Source organism: Hipposideros armiger, unplaced genomic scaffold (assembly GCF_001890085.2).
Source record: "Hipposideros armiger isolate ML-2016 unplaced genomic scaffold, ASM189008v1 scaffold_676, whole genome shotgun sequence".
NCBI lineage: Eukaryota > Metazoa > Chordata > Mammalia > Chiroptera > Hipposideridae > Hipposideros > Hipposideros armiger.
The window spans coordinates 220,846-238,301 of record NW_017732026.1 but is presented as its reverse complement, the minus strand read 5'-3'; the positions used below and the strand labels follow the sequence as shown (position 1 = coordinate 238,301).

The 17,456-nt window shown below is 33.1% G+C and overlaps 1 protein-coding gene across 1 annotated transcript in view; it reads left to right on the top strand.

Moving 5' to 3' along the window:
- The window catches only part of DPP10 (dipeptidyl peptidase like 10), a 521,286-nt gene that overhangs the window by 485,584 nt on the left and 18,246 nt on the right, over positions 1–17,456 (top strand). The window contains exons 17-18 of the mRNA XM_019626422.1: positions 2,205–2,303; positions 2,411–2,480. Coding sequence (XP_019481967.1) covers positions 2,205–2,303; positions 2,411–2,480 — 169 coding nt within the window. The remainder of the gene's footprint in view (positions 1–2,204; positions 2,304–2,410; positions 2,481–17,456) is intronic.

The window sequence follows — 17,456 nt, the reverse complement described above, 5'->3', positions numbered from 1 at the left end:
AGAAACTAGAAAATGAAGAGCAAATTTGCACAAAGTAAGATGAAGGAAGTAAATGATAAAGATAAAAGTGGAAATAAATTATATAGAAAATAGACTAGCAGTAGACAAAAATGTATAAAAACTAAAAGATTTTTCTTTAAAAAGATCAATAAAATTCTAGATAGAGTCATAGAAGAAAAAGTATACTATCATTACGATTTTTATTAGTGAAATAGATGATGTTAACAGATCCTACAAACACTAGAAGGATAATAATGGAATATTACATGGAATTTTATGGCAGTAAATTTAACATCATATATGAAATGGGTACATTTCTTAAAAGACATAAATTGTTAAATATTCAAACAGGAAGAAATACAATATTTAAAATCCCATTACCTGCTAAAAATTTTAATTCACAATTAACATTCTTTCCACAAAGAAAACTCCCATTTCATTTAGCTTCACTGGTGCATCTTGTGCAATATTTAATACATTAATACTAAGCTTACATAAACTCTTAAAAAATATAAGGACAGCATTAACTGGATTCCAAATCCAACATAGATATTACCAGGACAAAAAATTAATATTTTATTATAAATATAAGTACAAAATGTTTTAACAAAATACTAGCAAGTAAAATCTGGCAATTTATAAAAGTATAATATGATTGCGTGGGGTTTACCTGAGGAATCAATGATTGCTATAGCATTCAATAATCAATCAATGCAATTCACTATATTATACTGTAAACTCAAAGAATTTAGAAAAAAGTAAATGATTCATTTGAAAATAATAATAAATATTAATAACTCAGAAAAAATAGAAATTTCTTAACTTGATAATGGTATCTACAAAAACACTCCCACTAACGTAATATTTAATGTTAAGACTCAGTGCTTTTCTCCTAAGATTGGGGAGATGTAAAGAATGTCTGCTCTCACCCCCTCTATGCAACATATTTTAGAGCACTTGGCCAGTGAAATGAGGAAAGGAAAAAAATATATATATATATATGTATATATATATATGTATGTATATATATATATATATATATATATANCTAAGATTGGGGAGATGTAAAGAATGTCTGCTCTCACCCCCTCTATGCAACATATTTTAGAGCACTTGGCCAGTGAAATGAGGAAAGGAAAAAAAAATATATATATATATATATATATATATATATATGTATATATATATATATATATATATATATATATATATATATATATATATATGAGCAAAAAGACTTCTTTATTTGTAGAAGTCATCCTTGTAAACAGAAAACAAATAAAGGAAAAAATATTTGAAATACACACACTCACAAAACTATTATAAATAATGAGTGAATATATTATGTTTACAGGTTAGATCAATATACAAAATCAACTATAAACTATATGTAATGCAAAATTAAAAAGTAGTTCAAAATATTATTTAAAATAAAATCATAAGTCATATACTATCCAATAATGAACCTAACAAAAAGGTTTAAGTCCTCTCAATGCAAGCAAATATTGCTGGGAGAAATTAAAGACTCAAATGGATATATATACACACACATACATATTTATGGGTTAAATGACTCACTATTTTTAGTATGTAAAATTTCCCCAATAAATGTATAGGTTTAATATATCAATCAAAATTCCAGCAAGTTACTGATGCTTTCTTTGTCAGTTCTTCCTCTATTTTTTTTTTGGTTTGGTGTTTTAGTTTTTATATTGTCTATTGCTATATTGTTAGACTTATTAATCATTTTTTGCAGTATCTAATATGCTATTAATTCCACCCAGTATTTTTCATCTTAGATCTCATGGTTTTCATGTATCTCAGATTTTGCAGTTTTTATTTTTCCAAATTTAACTTGTGTCTTTCTTTTTTAAATTTCTTTTATATTTCTCCTTAACATCCTCATCCTTTGTTTTTTAACCTGGTTGAACACGTGTAATATAATTATAGTCTCTGTTTTAATGTAATTGTCTATCCATATAATCTGTGTCATTTCTGGGTTATTTCCATTGATTAAATTATGTACTCATCATGGGTGGTATTTTTCTGACTTTTTTTGCATGCTTTGTAATTTTGCATTGGAGTGCTGGCATTGTGAATTTCATCTGAGTGTATGCTAGATAATTTTGTGTTCTCTTAAATATTCATAAATGGAGTGGTAACATGATCAGATTTGCATTTACACTACCCTTTTTCATTTACAGAATATATTATATTGGAAAGCAATTCTATGCTGAAGGAGGCTATCCTGAAGAAGAAGATAGTAAAGTCAGAAGTTAAAATGGTTTCTATTGATGACTATGGTAAAGTTTTGTGTATGCTATGTTATTTAAGAACAACTTTCTCTGCATCTTATAGTTTTACATAAAATTGACTCTTCATCTTTAATATTTTTCTCTTCCTTTAAAAGAACTTCCTTTACAGTTGTCCTTGCCCAAAGATTTTATGGACCGAAACAAGTATGCTCTTCTGTTAATAATGTAAGTATTCTAATTTCTTTTTGAAATAAAGAAAATGAAACATTTTATAATTTTTCTTATGTCTCACATGACAGCATCTTGGTTAAAAAATCCAACAGAAGTCCTACGCATCTAGTTAACGGGGGCAGCTCTCAGTTGTATGAAACCCCCAAAGACACCAACATTAATAATATGGAGGGATATATGATTTTTTATACTTCTTCCATCCCAAATTGAACTCACTGTTACTACTGGGAATAGTGACACGTATAATTTTGTTCATGTCTGCTTAGCAATTACTGAAGCCCTATGCTCTTTTTTAAAATGGTATTGGTGTATGATTTTCTTTCTTTGGGATATATTTGGTATATCAAAGTTATGCTAGTTTCATAAAAGCAATGTTTTTATAGTGGGAAGAACACTTAACATGAGCTCTCCTCTCAACAAAATTTTAGGTGCACAATACAGTATCATTAACCACAGGCACTCTGTTGTACAACAGATCTGTAGAACTTATTCTCCCTTATAACTGAAACTTTTGACACATTGAATAGCAACTCCCCATGTCCCCTTCCTACTGGCCCCTGTCAACCACCGTTATACTCTCGAACTCTATGAGTTTGACAATTTTAGATACCTCATAAAGTGTAATCATGTAGTAGTTGTCTTTCTGTGACTGGTTTATTACCATAATATCCTTAAGGGACCTGTATGTTGCTGCATATAAGCCCTATGTTCTTCATCAGTTGTTTCTGCAATATGGAGAAAATGGTTATTTCCATTGCTGAAACAATTGGTGATATTTATATCGCTCCCATTAGGCTGCCTTCCTGGATTCATGGCCAGTAGGGGTAGCTCCCATGCTCAGCAAACCTAACTCTTAGGTTTTTCCAACTTGAAACTGACTTTGGAATACAATTTATCCATACTTTCTATAAGACTCTATAGTATGGGCACAGAGGCACCTAACAGATCATGGTTAACTAACTTGATATCGATGTAGCATTGCATTCCTGAGAGTTAGTAGTTATTTTCCTTATTAAGATCCCAGCCAGCATATTGCTACGATGGTGTTTAAAAATGTCTAGAATTCTATCAGAACCTTATTAGGAATAGTAAAAATGAAAATAACATAACAACTGAATGCAGAGGATGTTATCCAGTCTGTGGAATCGAGCTGCCTGGCTTCAAATTCCAGTATTGCCATTTAATAGCTGCGTGTCCTTCAGCAAGTTGTTTGACTTCTTGTAGGGCTCAGTTTCTCCAAATGTAAATGAATATTACAATACGGCCTATGTTTTAAGGCTCCTTTTAGATTAAATAAAGCACATCATATAGAGTGCCTAACACATATGATTCTTATAATTATTCTGATTATAATTCATCATTTTATATAGATTGCTCTGATTTTATTTAGGTATGTTAATAAGTAGAGGCAATTTGTCACTTCATTTTAATAAGCTAAATAATACAGAAAATATAATACTTAATATTTTCCAATACTCCAGTGTTTATTCCTAACTCTCATGCCTTGGCCTCACTTAATTTATCTTACTCAGCCCTTTCTCCTGTGTTCTTAATAGCCAGAAGTTCCCAGATGTTCTTGGTGTCTTGAGGAAGTTCTTGTGTGCTCTTTCTTTTTTTTTTAATTAAAATTTATTGGGGTGACAATTGTTAACAAAGTTACATAGATTTCAGGCTTACAATTCTATAATACATCATCAATATATCACATCTTGTGTTCACCACCCAGAGTCAGTTCTCCTTCCATCACCATATATTTAACCCCCTTTAACTTCTTCTATGATTCCTCTTTCCCCTTCCTCTGGTAACCACTAAACTACCATCTGTGTCTATCAGTTTTTGTTTCTTTATTTGTTTGTCTTGTTCCTTTGTTACTTTCAATTTCATATCCCACATATAAGTGAAGTCATGTGGTTCTCAACTTTTTCTGTCTGACTTATTTCAGTTAGCATAATAATCTCAAGATCTATCCATGCTCTTTCTTACCTTAACTTCTTTTGTCTCTTCTCTTTCACCTAGTTGTCTTCAATTCCTATTTGAACTATATGTGTGATTTATTGAGGAAAATATTTAAGGCATAAAAATGAGACTAGAAAGGAAAAAACAAAAAACAAACTCTCAACCTCATCTTCTGTTTCAGTCATATCTCCCTTTGAGAAAAGGAATTTTCTTTTTATTCACTGAACAATAAGGTTTCTCAGGGAAAGGGACCCAAATAGGCATCCTTTCTTGAAGCATAACTTACCTATGCAGATGGATGTGTAGACACTGATTTCCTCTCGTACATCTGCGAGCTTCAGAGTAGTGTCACAGTTTGGGGGAATAGTAGACAAGAGTTACAGATCATTTCTGCAGCTGGAGTCAGAGAAACCAGCTGGCTCGTCTGGCATCAGATTTGTGCTTCGGTTTGGGTAACTTTTAGTTTATAAGAGGAATACAAGCACTAGCACAGGACTCAATTTCTCATGTTAGAAAGGGATAATCAGTTGTTTTTTATAGGCAGGGTGGTAGAGTAGGTACTGGCTCAGAAGCCAGGTAGGCCTGGGTTCAAATTTTAGCTCAAGGATTTATCAATATATTGCTTGATTTTTCCAAGTTTCAGTTTCCTTATAAATAAATTGAGAGATGATAATGGGATAATTTATATAACCATGTCATCGCAGTGTTTGGTAAGAGCATAAACACTTGGACTCAGTGTTTAATAAGTTGTAACCATAATCATAGTTATTGTTGTCAGTAGTCATATTTTTTGTATTTAAAATTATCAATATAAATATATTTTATGTAATAAAGCATCCATAAAGTTACTTAATAGAAATTCATTACGAAAGTAGTGAGGCCCATAGTATTTACTTTGTTATTTTTTTTTTGGTTGATAAAGGGAAAAACGAAAGTGAGTATTAATGCATTAGTTTTGATTAGTCTTTATATGCTGATTATACTAGATGTTAATTTACTTTATCCAAACTCTTTGGTTTTCAGAGGTAAATTCTTAGAAGTTTTGCAAAGTATGACTTACGAAACTAAACTGAGGATTTGTTAATTGAAATTGATAAAATTAACTATTGTTTTTTCAGTTGCATGATTATTCCTAAAATTTTTATGCTTGGAAACCTATATGGGTCAGAATGGCTTAAGTGTAAAGTATTTTTAAGTGTTTTTGTAGATTGCTTATAATTTAAAGGCATATTTTTTACCTTAAGATTAAGCCCTGTTTTCAATGACAGGTGGATTACCCATTTAAAAAAGTAAATGATAATGATATTTTTTTCCTAAATGGGCAATTAGACAGTAGTAATAATTAAAGTGACTATTAGTTAATGAGGTTAAGAGATGATTTTGTGATTTTGGTGTCACTACTTGATTGCTATTCTGTGTAGTGGCTCTAGTACCCAACAGAACGAGCCTCTTTGTCACCTACACAGATGAGTTTACAGCCAGGAAATTCTATGATAAATGCTTGAGTTGGAGACAGGCTGCAACAAATACCTGAGTAGCTGGAAGGAAGACCAGCCTTGAAGACAGTGACCACTGGCAATTTGCAAACTATTTTCTGCTAAATATTATTAAACTGTAGAAGAAATGGTCCTCTGAATACCTCTCTGTGGCCATAGTATCTGAAACCCAACCCCAATTTCATATTGAAAGTGCTAGTGAATCGATGGCAACAGGAGATTGTACTATAATAGAAACATCTAAGAAAACAACAAATGTGTCTCGGTGGCCTGGATTGACAGTGGTCTCTGTATCGTCCTGACCATCTTTTCCTTTCTTATGCCTCTTATTCTCTTTCCAAATGCCTAATTGCCTTTCTCTAATCTTTCTGTTTAGCATTGTAGGAAGTCCTTAAGGACCCAACAGTCTATATTCATCTTTATACATATATACATATGAAATAGATATACATCTATATCAATTTCAGCATTTATCACCTTGAATTGGTATTGTTTATGTTATTCTTATTTTCTATTGATGTGTATATATATAATTGAGTGCAATGCACATTTACCATGTTGCTTTTATGTGTAAGAAACTGTACTAACTGCTGTGGGGAGAAAAAAAAGATTAAAAGAATCTTGAAAAACGTAATAGTTTTTTATTTGTTAAGTATATATCTCCACATATAGAGGAACCTTATAAAAACCTACTACCTTGTAATTCTCTTAATAGTGCAAGACTGAAGATTATGAACATTATACCAGGGGTGCCAAAAAATGTATACACGTGATTTGTATTCATCTTTTGTTATCTGTATATATTGAGCATTATAATTTTAATTCAGTTTTTTCCTTTCTTAAAATGTTTATACATTTTTTGGCACCCTCTGTAGATGTATATTTGATAAATACATAAATATGAATCTAAATACCTAAATCCTGGTAGGAAGCAATCCAGACAGATGTACCATTATTAAAGATGAAAGAATTTGGTAGTTTATTTGTTTGTTGTATTTATGGAGAGAAGCAGTGTTGAGCTGGGAATTTTTGTTCAGTGCTAAAAAATCATCACCTCTTTCTGTTTTCTACTCTTCCATGTTCAACTTATCCATGCCTCACTTGATAAAGGTATGACTCAGGGAAGCAGTAACTGCTCAACAAGTTAATTTCTGAAATTCAGCACTCTATCTTGCCCCTATGACTTTGTTCCCTCTCCCTAAATATATCTTTCTTGAAATTCATTAGAATTCATGGTCATCCATCAACTCTTATCTTCCCAAAGCTTTCTTTCACCCTCCTCGTCGGTCCATTTATATCCTGTTTCAGTCCTAAATTCATGCCTTCTTCTACAGCTACAGCCTTCTCTGTTCAAAGGCTCTCCATATATTTTAAACCATGCCAGTCATGTTGTCACTTTTCCACTTTACCCTATTTTTTTGTGAGGATGTTTTTATATGCTATTTAAAGAATTTCTGACTCCTACTAGATTTTACATCAATGTTTCTGAAGGAAAATCTACAGTCTAGAAATGAGTGTTTAGAAAAATAATTGATAAAATGGCTTATGGAATATTTCAATATCTTAAGAAAATAGAAATGGGGAAATCTGTATTTTATGCATCCCTTGCATTAAACAATGCCCAATCTATTTGTGCATTTTGCATAGCAACTAGTGTCTCTTGCAATGAGTCACTCCACAAATATATGTTAAGTGAATAAATCAATGATGTCCAGAAACCAGGTGAACATGGTTACTATTATGGTTCTACCTGGGGAGCGTTATTACTTTTTCTCTAGATATTTTCATCAAATCAGTATTACGCATATCAGAGTCCTACATCTAGGTCATATTGATGGAAGTAAGCTGTTTGTCATCTCTATACTGTATAATTATTCTGTTTAATAACAGAATATAATTAATTGACACACTTGTCCTGAGTGAAATTATACAGATGCTCATCTCCAACAGTCAAGATAACATCGGTACTTTTTTCATACACCCACTTTCCTGTCAACAAACAATACAGAATAGTGTTTCAAATTGTGAATAGCGTCCTGCTTATAGTGTCTTGCCTTCACCTTTGAACCAGTGGGGTTTCAAGCCCCATACCTGTCAGACATCATATCTCGATAATTCATTTCCAACCTGCCACCTGCTCTCTACCGACTCTTCCTTTTTTGTATTTTTAAGTTTATGCACTATAGTCACTCTTATTTAGTTGCTTTACCACTCTGTTGCTGCGGTAAACTTTGTGAGATTGATATCTGAAAATGTGACTCTCCTGACTAAAATCCTCTCACTCTTTGTTCTCCAATGATTAGAGATGCACATTTCCTAACACAACATACAAAACTCTTCATCTGTTTCCTACTTCTCTTTCCATCTTCATCTGACTCATACAGCCCCTACAGAGAGATTCAGCGTTCTAGATATTTTTTTAAAAACTGCTTTATTCCTGGAAACGCCAGCTTCTCAATCCTTCCTCTGTACCTTGTTACACATCTTCCAGTACCTTTAGTTTCCTTTTCTAACTGGAAAAGTTCTATTAATACTTTAAGATATATTTACACATAATTCTATGCAAAGCTCTATTATAGCAGGTAACCACACCAGATTAAAATATTCACTGGCACTTCTATTCAACTGTAAAGTCCTTGTTGGTAAGAATTCATTTTGTATTGTTTTGCCTTAATGTAGCGACTAGAGTATTATTTGTGTTTAGTAAATATTGAATGAATGAATGAATGAATGAATGAGCAAACAAATCAATCAACCATGAGTTTGTTATTGGGAATTAATTAAGTCAATGTGATAAAAGAGGAAGAAATAAATGATTTGAGAGTTTTAATATGTTTAAATGCAGCCTTTTGGATGAGTTAGTTTCCCTGCAGTTGAGTTTCTGACTCAGAAAAATATGAATTTTCTTATTTCTCTTAGAATCTTTCTGAATGATGTTAAAAAATGATTGATTTTCATGCTATCTTTTTACTATTTCTATTTTGCATTTGATTTTTAGTGAGTTTTTCTTAAAATAATAATATTTAATAATAGCTATCATTTATTGAGTGTTTATTGTATGAGGGGTATTATACTAAGGATGTAAAGATGGTAATCTTTAATCCTTACAGAAACCATACAAGACAAATACCATTGTCCTCATTTTAACAAAAGGAAACTGACTCAATTATGTCATGTATATTATGTCCATGACCTTGAATGGAGCAAAATAAGGTTAAAACTCAAATTGTATTTGTTTTTTTGTATTAAAAACATCTCTGCTCTTTCTATTACCTAATACTGTCTGTTTACATAGCCCATTGCATAATTGTTATTGAAATTTATAAAAAATGCTGACCAGAATGAACAGAGGCTCTCTTCAACCAAACTTTTATGACCTTTCTTCTTCTCACTTAGAAGTTTACAATAATCTCTAGAATGTAACATTTTCTATCTGTAAAATGTTAATGCTTTGGTGTAAAGTAATAATTATAGAAATTATAGTTCCTATATATTCTATATGAGAGATCAAATTCTCAACCCAGACTAGTTAGTATAAAGTTCCAAATTCTAATCAAAGTGTTGATTTTATGGGAAGACTTTACACTTTTCATTTATTCTGTGGATTCACAGACATTTAAGCAGATCAGATTATAAGAGGTAAGTTTGTTTTGTTTCCCCAGAATAACACATATACGTGTATATTCCAAAACTTCTCTAACATTATTCGATCCTCCTTTTGTTCATGCCAAATACACATCCATTTCACTCTCAGTTTCTTATAAAAATAACACAGATACTGTCTGATATGGATGAGAAAGATAGCTAGTACTTGTCTGAAAGAGTGATTATTATTGCTTTGCCATGTAATGAGTGTCAAAGCTTAAATTTCAAGTCTCTGATTTTTTTCTCATTTTTGTCAATCTTCCTCATTTGGATGAAAAATGTACACACCCTGTAATACACAGGAAATTATTTAGAAAAGACAGTGACATTTAATCTGGGTAATAGAAGGGTAACAGGTGATCATTGCCTTGCATATTTTTCTTGATCAAACTGGAACTTGTTCTTTTACAATCAATAGACAATGCATCTTAAATGTTAGCATTATCTTAGTACTGTTCAAAATCACACAAACTCAAAGTTGATATATTGAGGAAGTACTATGGGGAAAAAAGTCCTAGATTCCCAACAAATGTGTATATAATGCATAAGTTATAATATTCTGTTTTATGATTCTACTTTGGTAGATTTATGTGTGTACAGTTTTGAAATATATAAAAATGTGTATGACTTACATATTTATACTTTTTTAGCTCTTCTGTTAATACAGGTCTCAGATCTGAATGGTTTCATATGAATGACATAAATGATATGACATAGTTTCATATAATTAATATCAATTTATTACTAGTACTTTCTTAAAACATACTAGTATATGCTATATTTAAAGATAATCTACTGAGTGCTTTTCATAACAAAAACTTCTTAATTTGTTAGTTTTTCTAGGTTTGAATGGTCATGTATTAGGTCATAAATATAAAGGTATATCTATGTTTAAATCATTTCTTTTGCTGTTTTAAGATTTTTTTAAAAAATCCATGATGGAAGAGAATATTACCTAATTACTAGTTTAACATGTCTTTGAAAGGCTGAACTAAAGAAACTAAGTGGTGTTTTCATCCCTGGTAATCCAACAAATCCCTGAATTAAAGAAGAACATCAATTACATTATTTGAGGATCCTCTTATATCTTCTTCCCTTTTGCTTTACACATAAAAACATTATATTATGAATTATATAGGGTGATGAGTGCATAGGCAACATAAAGAAGAATTAAGAATGTCAGTGATGTTGAGAAGCTCTACCACAGGTGTAAGCATTCCTCTTCCATCACGTGTATCCCTGAGAAACAAGTTTTATGCCAAAATCACACACTAAAAATTACAGTGCATCAAGAAGAAATGAGATTGGAGAGGAACTCAAAACTATTCAACGTTTTAAACAAAACCATAATTCAAACAATAATATTCCTATTAAAATACTAGTAGGGTTACATCTTAAATAACATTTTTATCTAGAATTAGTTCCTTTCAGCCTTGACAGGGGCATTTGTGTTTTCTCCTTGAGGGCTTTCTCTTCTAGACATTTTTATCAAAATGATAAACCTGATCTAGGTGTAGCCTCTTTATTAATCCACTGTTTTACTCTAGTTCATGTCTTTGCAGCCTCTACAATCAGAATTCTCAATTGTCACACATGGGGGGACCCAGGGATTTTGAATGCTACTAGATCTTGCCCTAAGGCAATGTGCTTCTGGAGATTTTCGTCTTTTTCCTTGAGGTCTTAATACATTGCTGTGGCTTTCTCTTTAATTGTGAGAAAGTGTGTTCGTGATCCTCCAAACATTATTGTCTTGGGAAAAGCTGTGCAGGAGCTACAGTAACACCTATACTGACATAATTTCCCTCTTATCCATTACATATAAAATATGTCATAACAGATTAACCCACACTGAACAACACATACTACATCTTTGATAGTTCAAAGTGTAAAAGTTTATATATATAGTTAAAAGTTATACATATATTTATATATGTAGATAAGGTTACTCTTGAAAAAAATTCATCTATATAATATGCAGTTTATAAGATATTTTTTTAGGTTGAATATTTTTTTATATTATTATTTTTTATTGTGAAATACACATTTTTTAGAATCAGTGTTTATTTTAACTTTTTTTTTAATTTATTGGGGTGACATTGGTTAGTAAAATTATATAGGGTTCAAAAGCACATTTCCATGCTACAAAGTATGACAATTCAGTTCACGAACTAATCCTAGAAAAAGTGCTACATACCTCATTGCTGAATATCACTATGGTCACCTTTGAAGTACTCCCCTTGGGAAGCTGTGCACTGACACCAGCGCATAGTCCACCCTTCAAAGCAATTTTGGAACTCTTTTTCTGGCATGGCCATCAGAACGGTCATCGTATTACCCTTGATGTCCAGAATATCATCAAAATGTCTTCCTTTCAATATTTCCTTTATCTTTGGGTAAAGAAAGAAATCATTGGGGGTCAGCAGGTGAGTAGGGAGGGCATTCCAATACAGTTATTTGTTTACTGACTAAAAACTCCCTCACAGACAGTGCTGTGTGAGCTGGTGCATTGTCATGATGCAAGAGTCATGGATTATTGGCAAAAAGTTCAGGTCATCTAACTTTTTCACACAGCCTTTTCAGCACTTCCAAATAGTAAACTTGGTTAACTGTTTGTCCAGTTGGTACAAATTCATAATGAATAATCCCTCTGATATCAAAAAAGGTTAGCAACATTGTTGCAACAAGTTCATGAACTTAATTGTCAGACCTCATATATCATCTATATATTTTACTGTGTGCTCACCACCCAGAGTTAGTTCTCCTTCCATCACCATATATTTGAGCCCCTTTAACCTCTTCTACCACCTCTCCTCCCCCTTACCCTCTGGTAACCAGTAAATTGCTGTTTTTGCCATGAGTTTTTGTTTGTTTGTTTGTTTTGTTCATTTGTTGCTTTCAGTTTTATATCCCTAATATGAGTGAAATCATAAGGTTCTCAACATTTTCTGTCTGACTTATTCTGCTTAACATAATAATCTCAGGAGCCATCCATGTTGTCACAAATGGTAGTATTTCATCTTTTTTATGGCTGAGTAATATTCCATTGTATATATGTACCACATCTTTATCTAATCATCTATTGAAGGACATTTTGGTTGTTTCTATGTCTTGGCCACTGTGAACGATGATGCAATGAACATAGAGGTACATACATCTTTACGGATCAATGTTTTCAGATTTTTTGGAGTAGATACCCAGAAGACGGATTGTTGGGTCATATAGTAATTCTATTCTTAATTTTTTGAGGAACCTCCATACTATTTTTCATAGTGGCTGTGCCAATTTAAATTCCCACCAACAGATTTCTTACACATTATTTTACTTTTTAAATTTTTTTTCACAGTCCTGTGAGTACATCAGGGCAGTTACTGTAATCAGAAGTGGTCGGTAATGTGCTACCTATCAGACATCTACTAAGATGTGAAAACTTTGCAGAAAGGTTCATTTTCAGGCTTTATTACTTTTCTCTAAAACATTCTAGGGATAAACACATTCAAAAGATATGGTGTGAATTCAGGAAAAGACTCAGAGTTAGAACTTAGTACAAAATAAGAGACTTTCATCAAAACCTTAAATTCTAAATTTTATTCTAATTCTTAATTTCTTTACTTTCAGAATGCAATGTTTATATGTCAAAGGTATAAAATAAATACGTTTCTAAGGTCAACTTATAATTGTATTCTCCTAAGGAGCTGAGAGAAAATTTATTCATCTGTGGTTTATAGTGGCTTTACCTCTCTGTCTCTGTTTACTGAATTGTAAAATGGTTTTGCTAATAATACTTTTCCATAATTAGCACTATAGTTATTATCATTTCTATTCCACTGGCATAACAAAGTAAGCGAAGGTTAAAATTACCTGTGCTTAGTCAGCCACAATATTCAGTTGAGGGATTGACTTCGAGAATACAGCTAAAGGATTCTACAGTTAAAAAATGTATTGTACACAGCAATGGGTATATGACTGAAGCCAAATGATCCCCTATCTAGGAGAAAATGTAGGTGTAAAGTCTGTAGGTAATTAGCATCTACTCCTATAGTATACATCCTCTGCAATCACTGATGTATATTCCGTGTATTGTATGCCTCAATGTTACACTCACAGTTTCATGCCAAATTGTGTTATCTATTAGAAAATGAAAAAGATGAGATTTATGTGAAGATGGTCACCTGTTTTATTTTTAAAGATACACATACAGTGAAACCTTGGATTGTGAGTAACTTGGTTTGTGAGTGTTCCACAAGACGAGCAAACATTTCTAATACATTTTATTTAACTTGGTAAACAAGCAATGTCTTGCGATATAAGTAGCGTGTTTCCGGAATGAATTATGCTTGCAAACCAAGGTATTACTGTACTTTGTTCTACTTTTATCCAGACTATTCCCATGTTCCTTAAGTCAGAATGAAAAATATTTTCCATGATGCTATCTAAAGCATACCTGCTGTAGGAGAGATTCACATAACAGTTATATACATATAAAGAATGAGGCAGATTCTCCTATTCTTGCTCTGTTTATGCAATGTGCTAACTGTTCTTTTGACTGTGAGTGATTTAGGTGTGACCCTCTCTAAAGGCCAGGGAGTTGATCAAATGCTGTTCTTGCTCCGTGACGATATAGACATCCCCAGCAACTGAAAGTAAGGATCAGCAAACCCTTTGCTCTTTCTACACTTTCACCCTCTCCACTAGAAATGATCCCAAATTGCGGTTGGCTAATTGATAAGAATTGATGCAGCAGGACTTTGACAGCAGAGATGATTTGGGGATTGATTGCAGCATCAGTTTCCTCTCCCCTCTCTTGCCTTCCATTCCGTTCCTCATCCTTCCTTTCACACTGTCTTTGAGTTTATTACTTCTACAGTCAAATTGCAGCACGTAGTTCTCAATGACAGTAACTCTTATCTGGCACTCATGAAGCTGAAGGTGATCTATTCTAGGCCTAGAAAGAGCAGAGAACTGAGATGACTATCGGCAATTCTATGTGTCTGCCTTCCACTCTCCAATGGACACAAATATGCAGTGACCAGTATAACAGGTTTATTTTTTATGTTTATTTTATTCATCTTTTGTAAAGCTTTTTCTTATTGCAGTAAAACGCACATAACAAAAATGTTACCACTTAAACCACCTTTAAGTGTCCAGTTCAGTGGCATTAATGCATTCGCATTGTTGTGCAGCCATCACCACTATCCATCTCCAGAACTTATTCATCTCTCCAAACAAAAAAAAAACTGTCCCCATTAAACAATACTCCTATTCCCCTCCCCAGTCCTTGGCATGCACCACTGTACTCTTGATCTGTATGCTGTGACTACTCTAGGTACCTCATATAAGTGGAATCATCCAGTATTTGTTCTTCTGTGACTGGCTTATTATATTTAACATAATGTTCTCAAGGTTCATCCATGATACATTATAGCAGTTTTCTACCATGTAGGAAAAGCGGTACCATGCAATCGATCAACGATGGAAAGTGTTCTCATTCGAGAATATTTTTATTTCATTTATTTTAACCAAAATTTTACTAGTAAGGAAAAGGGCTTTTAAAAATATATTGTTCATGGGCCGGTCAAGTGGCTCAGTTGGTTAAGAGTTAGCTTAAGAGCACAAGCTCTGAGCAACAGGGCCACCACTTCGAGTCCCACATGGGCCAGTGCTGCTGCACCTGAGCTGAACTGCCGTTGAGTTGCCAACAGGTGACAGGATGGCTCAGCTGGTGAGACCATGTGCTCCTATCAACAAGAATGCTTGTTTGATGGTGGACTATGCCCGCCCACAACTAAGACTGAACTTGGCACCTTGAGCTGAGCTGCCACCTGGTTGGCTCAGTGGATAGAGCGTGCACTCTTAACAACAAGGCTGCTGGCTCAACTCCCACATGGGATGGTGGCTACGCCCACCTGCATCTAAGATTGAACACAGCACCTTGAGCTTAGAGGCCATGAGCTGCCAACGGGCAGCCAGATGGCGTCTGGTGCCCTCCACAACTAAGATTGAAGAACAACTTGGCTTGTCCCCTTCCCCAATTCCCTAACACTGTTCCCCTCCCCCAATTCCCCCAAAATAAATACATAAATAAATAAATAAATAAATAAATATAAAAATATATTGTCCATAATTAATTTTTTACAAAATATTATTTAATAAGGAACACAAGATAAAAAGAGCTTTTAATTGCTCAAGATAACAGCATATTGGTAACAGAGTCAGGATTAAAACCTATTTCTTCTGAACATAAACTCAACCCTTTTTTCATGAAATGAAATAGCCCTCTCTGATTCTGACCACACATGTAGCCTGAACAAATCCCTTCACTTTAATTCAGTTTTTAGTATAGGTGATGTTTTATGTTGTAAAAAAAAGTGGCTTGTTCTGCCGCTTTCAAGATCTATTGGATACTGTACATTCTATTCATCTCTCTTTCTACAATATATTGTATTAAATTCTCACAGTCTGAACTCTTCATCCATACAGATACATTCAGTGTTGAAGGTACTGAAATAGACGAGGACTCTGCCCTCGAAGGTCTTAACTTCTAAGGAAAGTTTACAGCCTTAATATAATTTTGCTGCCTATGCTAGGAAATAGACAAGTTTCCTATTGCTGTGACCTTCCCAATACTTAAAACAGATAGAACTTTTATTTTCAGCACAACTTTCAGCAAAATTGTGTCCCCATTCTCAACCATGAAACACCCTCCTCTATGTGGGTCCCCAGAGATTTCTGAAACAGAGAGAGTAAAGAAAGATAAGGTAGAAAAAAAATTAGGGAGACACTCAGAGAAAAACTAACAAGGAACTGGATGAATTGGAGTTCACAAATTCTACACAGCCAATATACACACAAAGTTGTGGTTCCCATTTATTATTTGGTGGATGACCTGGTCTGTAGTTCATTCTTTGTGGTCATTCCTACCACCAAATATCCTGATGTTCCTCCTACCTCACCTAATAAGTAGTATTTTCTTGCCTTTACTTATAGGGATCAAAATCTAAATTTTCCCCACACTTTACGAAGTATATCCACCCCACTGTTGCAAGTGTCTGGGCTGTTCCTTGTAATGGCAATATTAGCATCATAACCCATGTCCTCTCAGAACTCGTCTTGATATAGATTACGCACCAAAAAGAAAGGACAGCACATTCAATTAGACAGAGAAATGTTTTACAGTAATTGGCTGATAATGTGTTGAGAACATTTTGTGTTCTAACATTGAAAACTCATTAAGGTAAGGATGAGGTTAAAAATGGTCGTTTAGAAAAAGAGCAAAGGAGTAAAGTTGTGTTTTTCGCCCTGGGTATTGCAAGCATGAGTAGAGGATTGAAAGTGTTTTTTTTAAAATAAAAAACTCTGCAACCATTTGTGATCATAAAAGTTTGAAAAATGTGCCTTATTTTAAACTATGTTTTAAAATAATTCATTTGCCGGCCATAAAATATTGTGACTTATTTACATTTTGGCTAAACTTAATGTAGCTGTGAACTCCTAAATTAGCTGTAAGCAATGCAATGGGTCATATGCAAATTGGAAAATTACATCTTCCAAATTAACCAAAACACTTACAGTGTTATCTTAGAGCAGCTGCCTGTGTTTAAAATTGGAAAATTCTGCCTTAATAATTAACAACACTGGGTAATCGCTCCAAAGGATCTGTCGATTAACTTTTTTTTAATTTTCTTGTATCTTTTTTTATTTTCTTAGATATCATTGGTCCATTTAGAAAATGGAAGTCCCTCTAACATAATAGGTCATAGGACATATCACAGTATCTTTATCCATACATATTGCTCAGTTTAATTTCTGCACAACTGTCCAAAATCCTTTATATAGTTCTTTATTTTGACCTGTAAGGAAATGTGCTCAATATAAA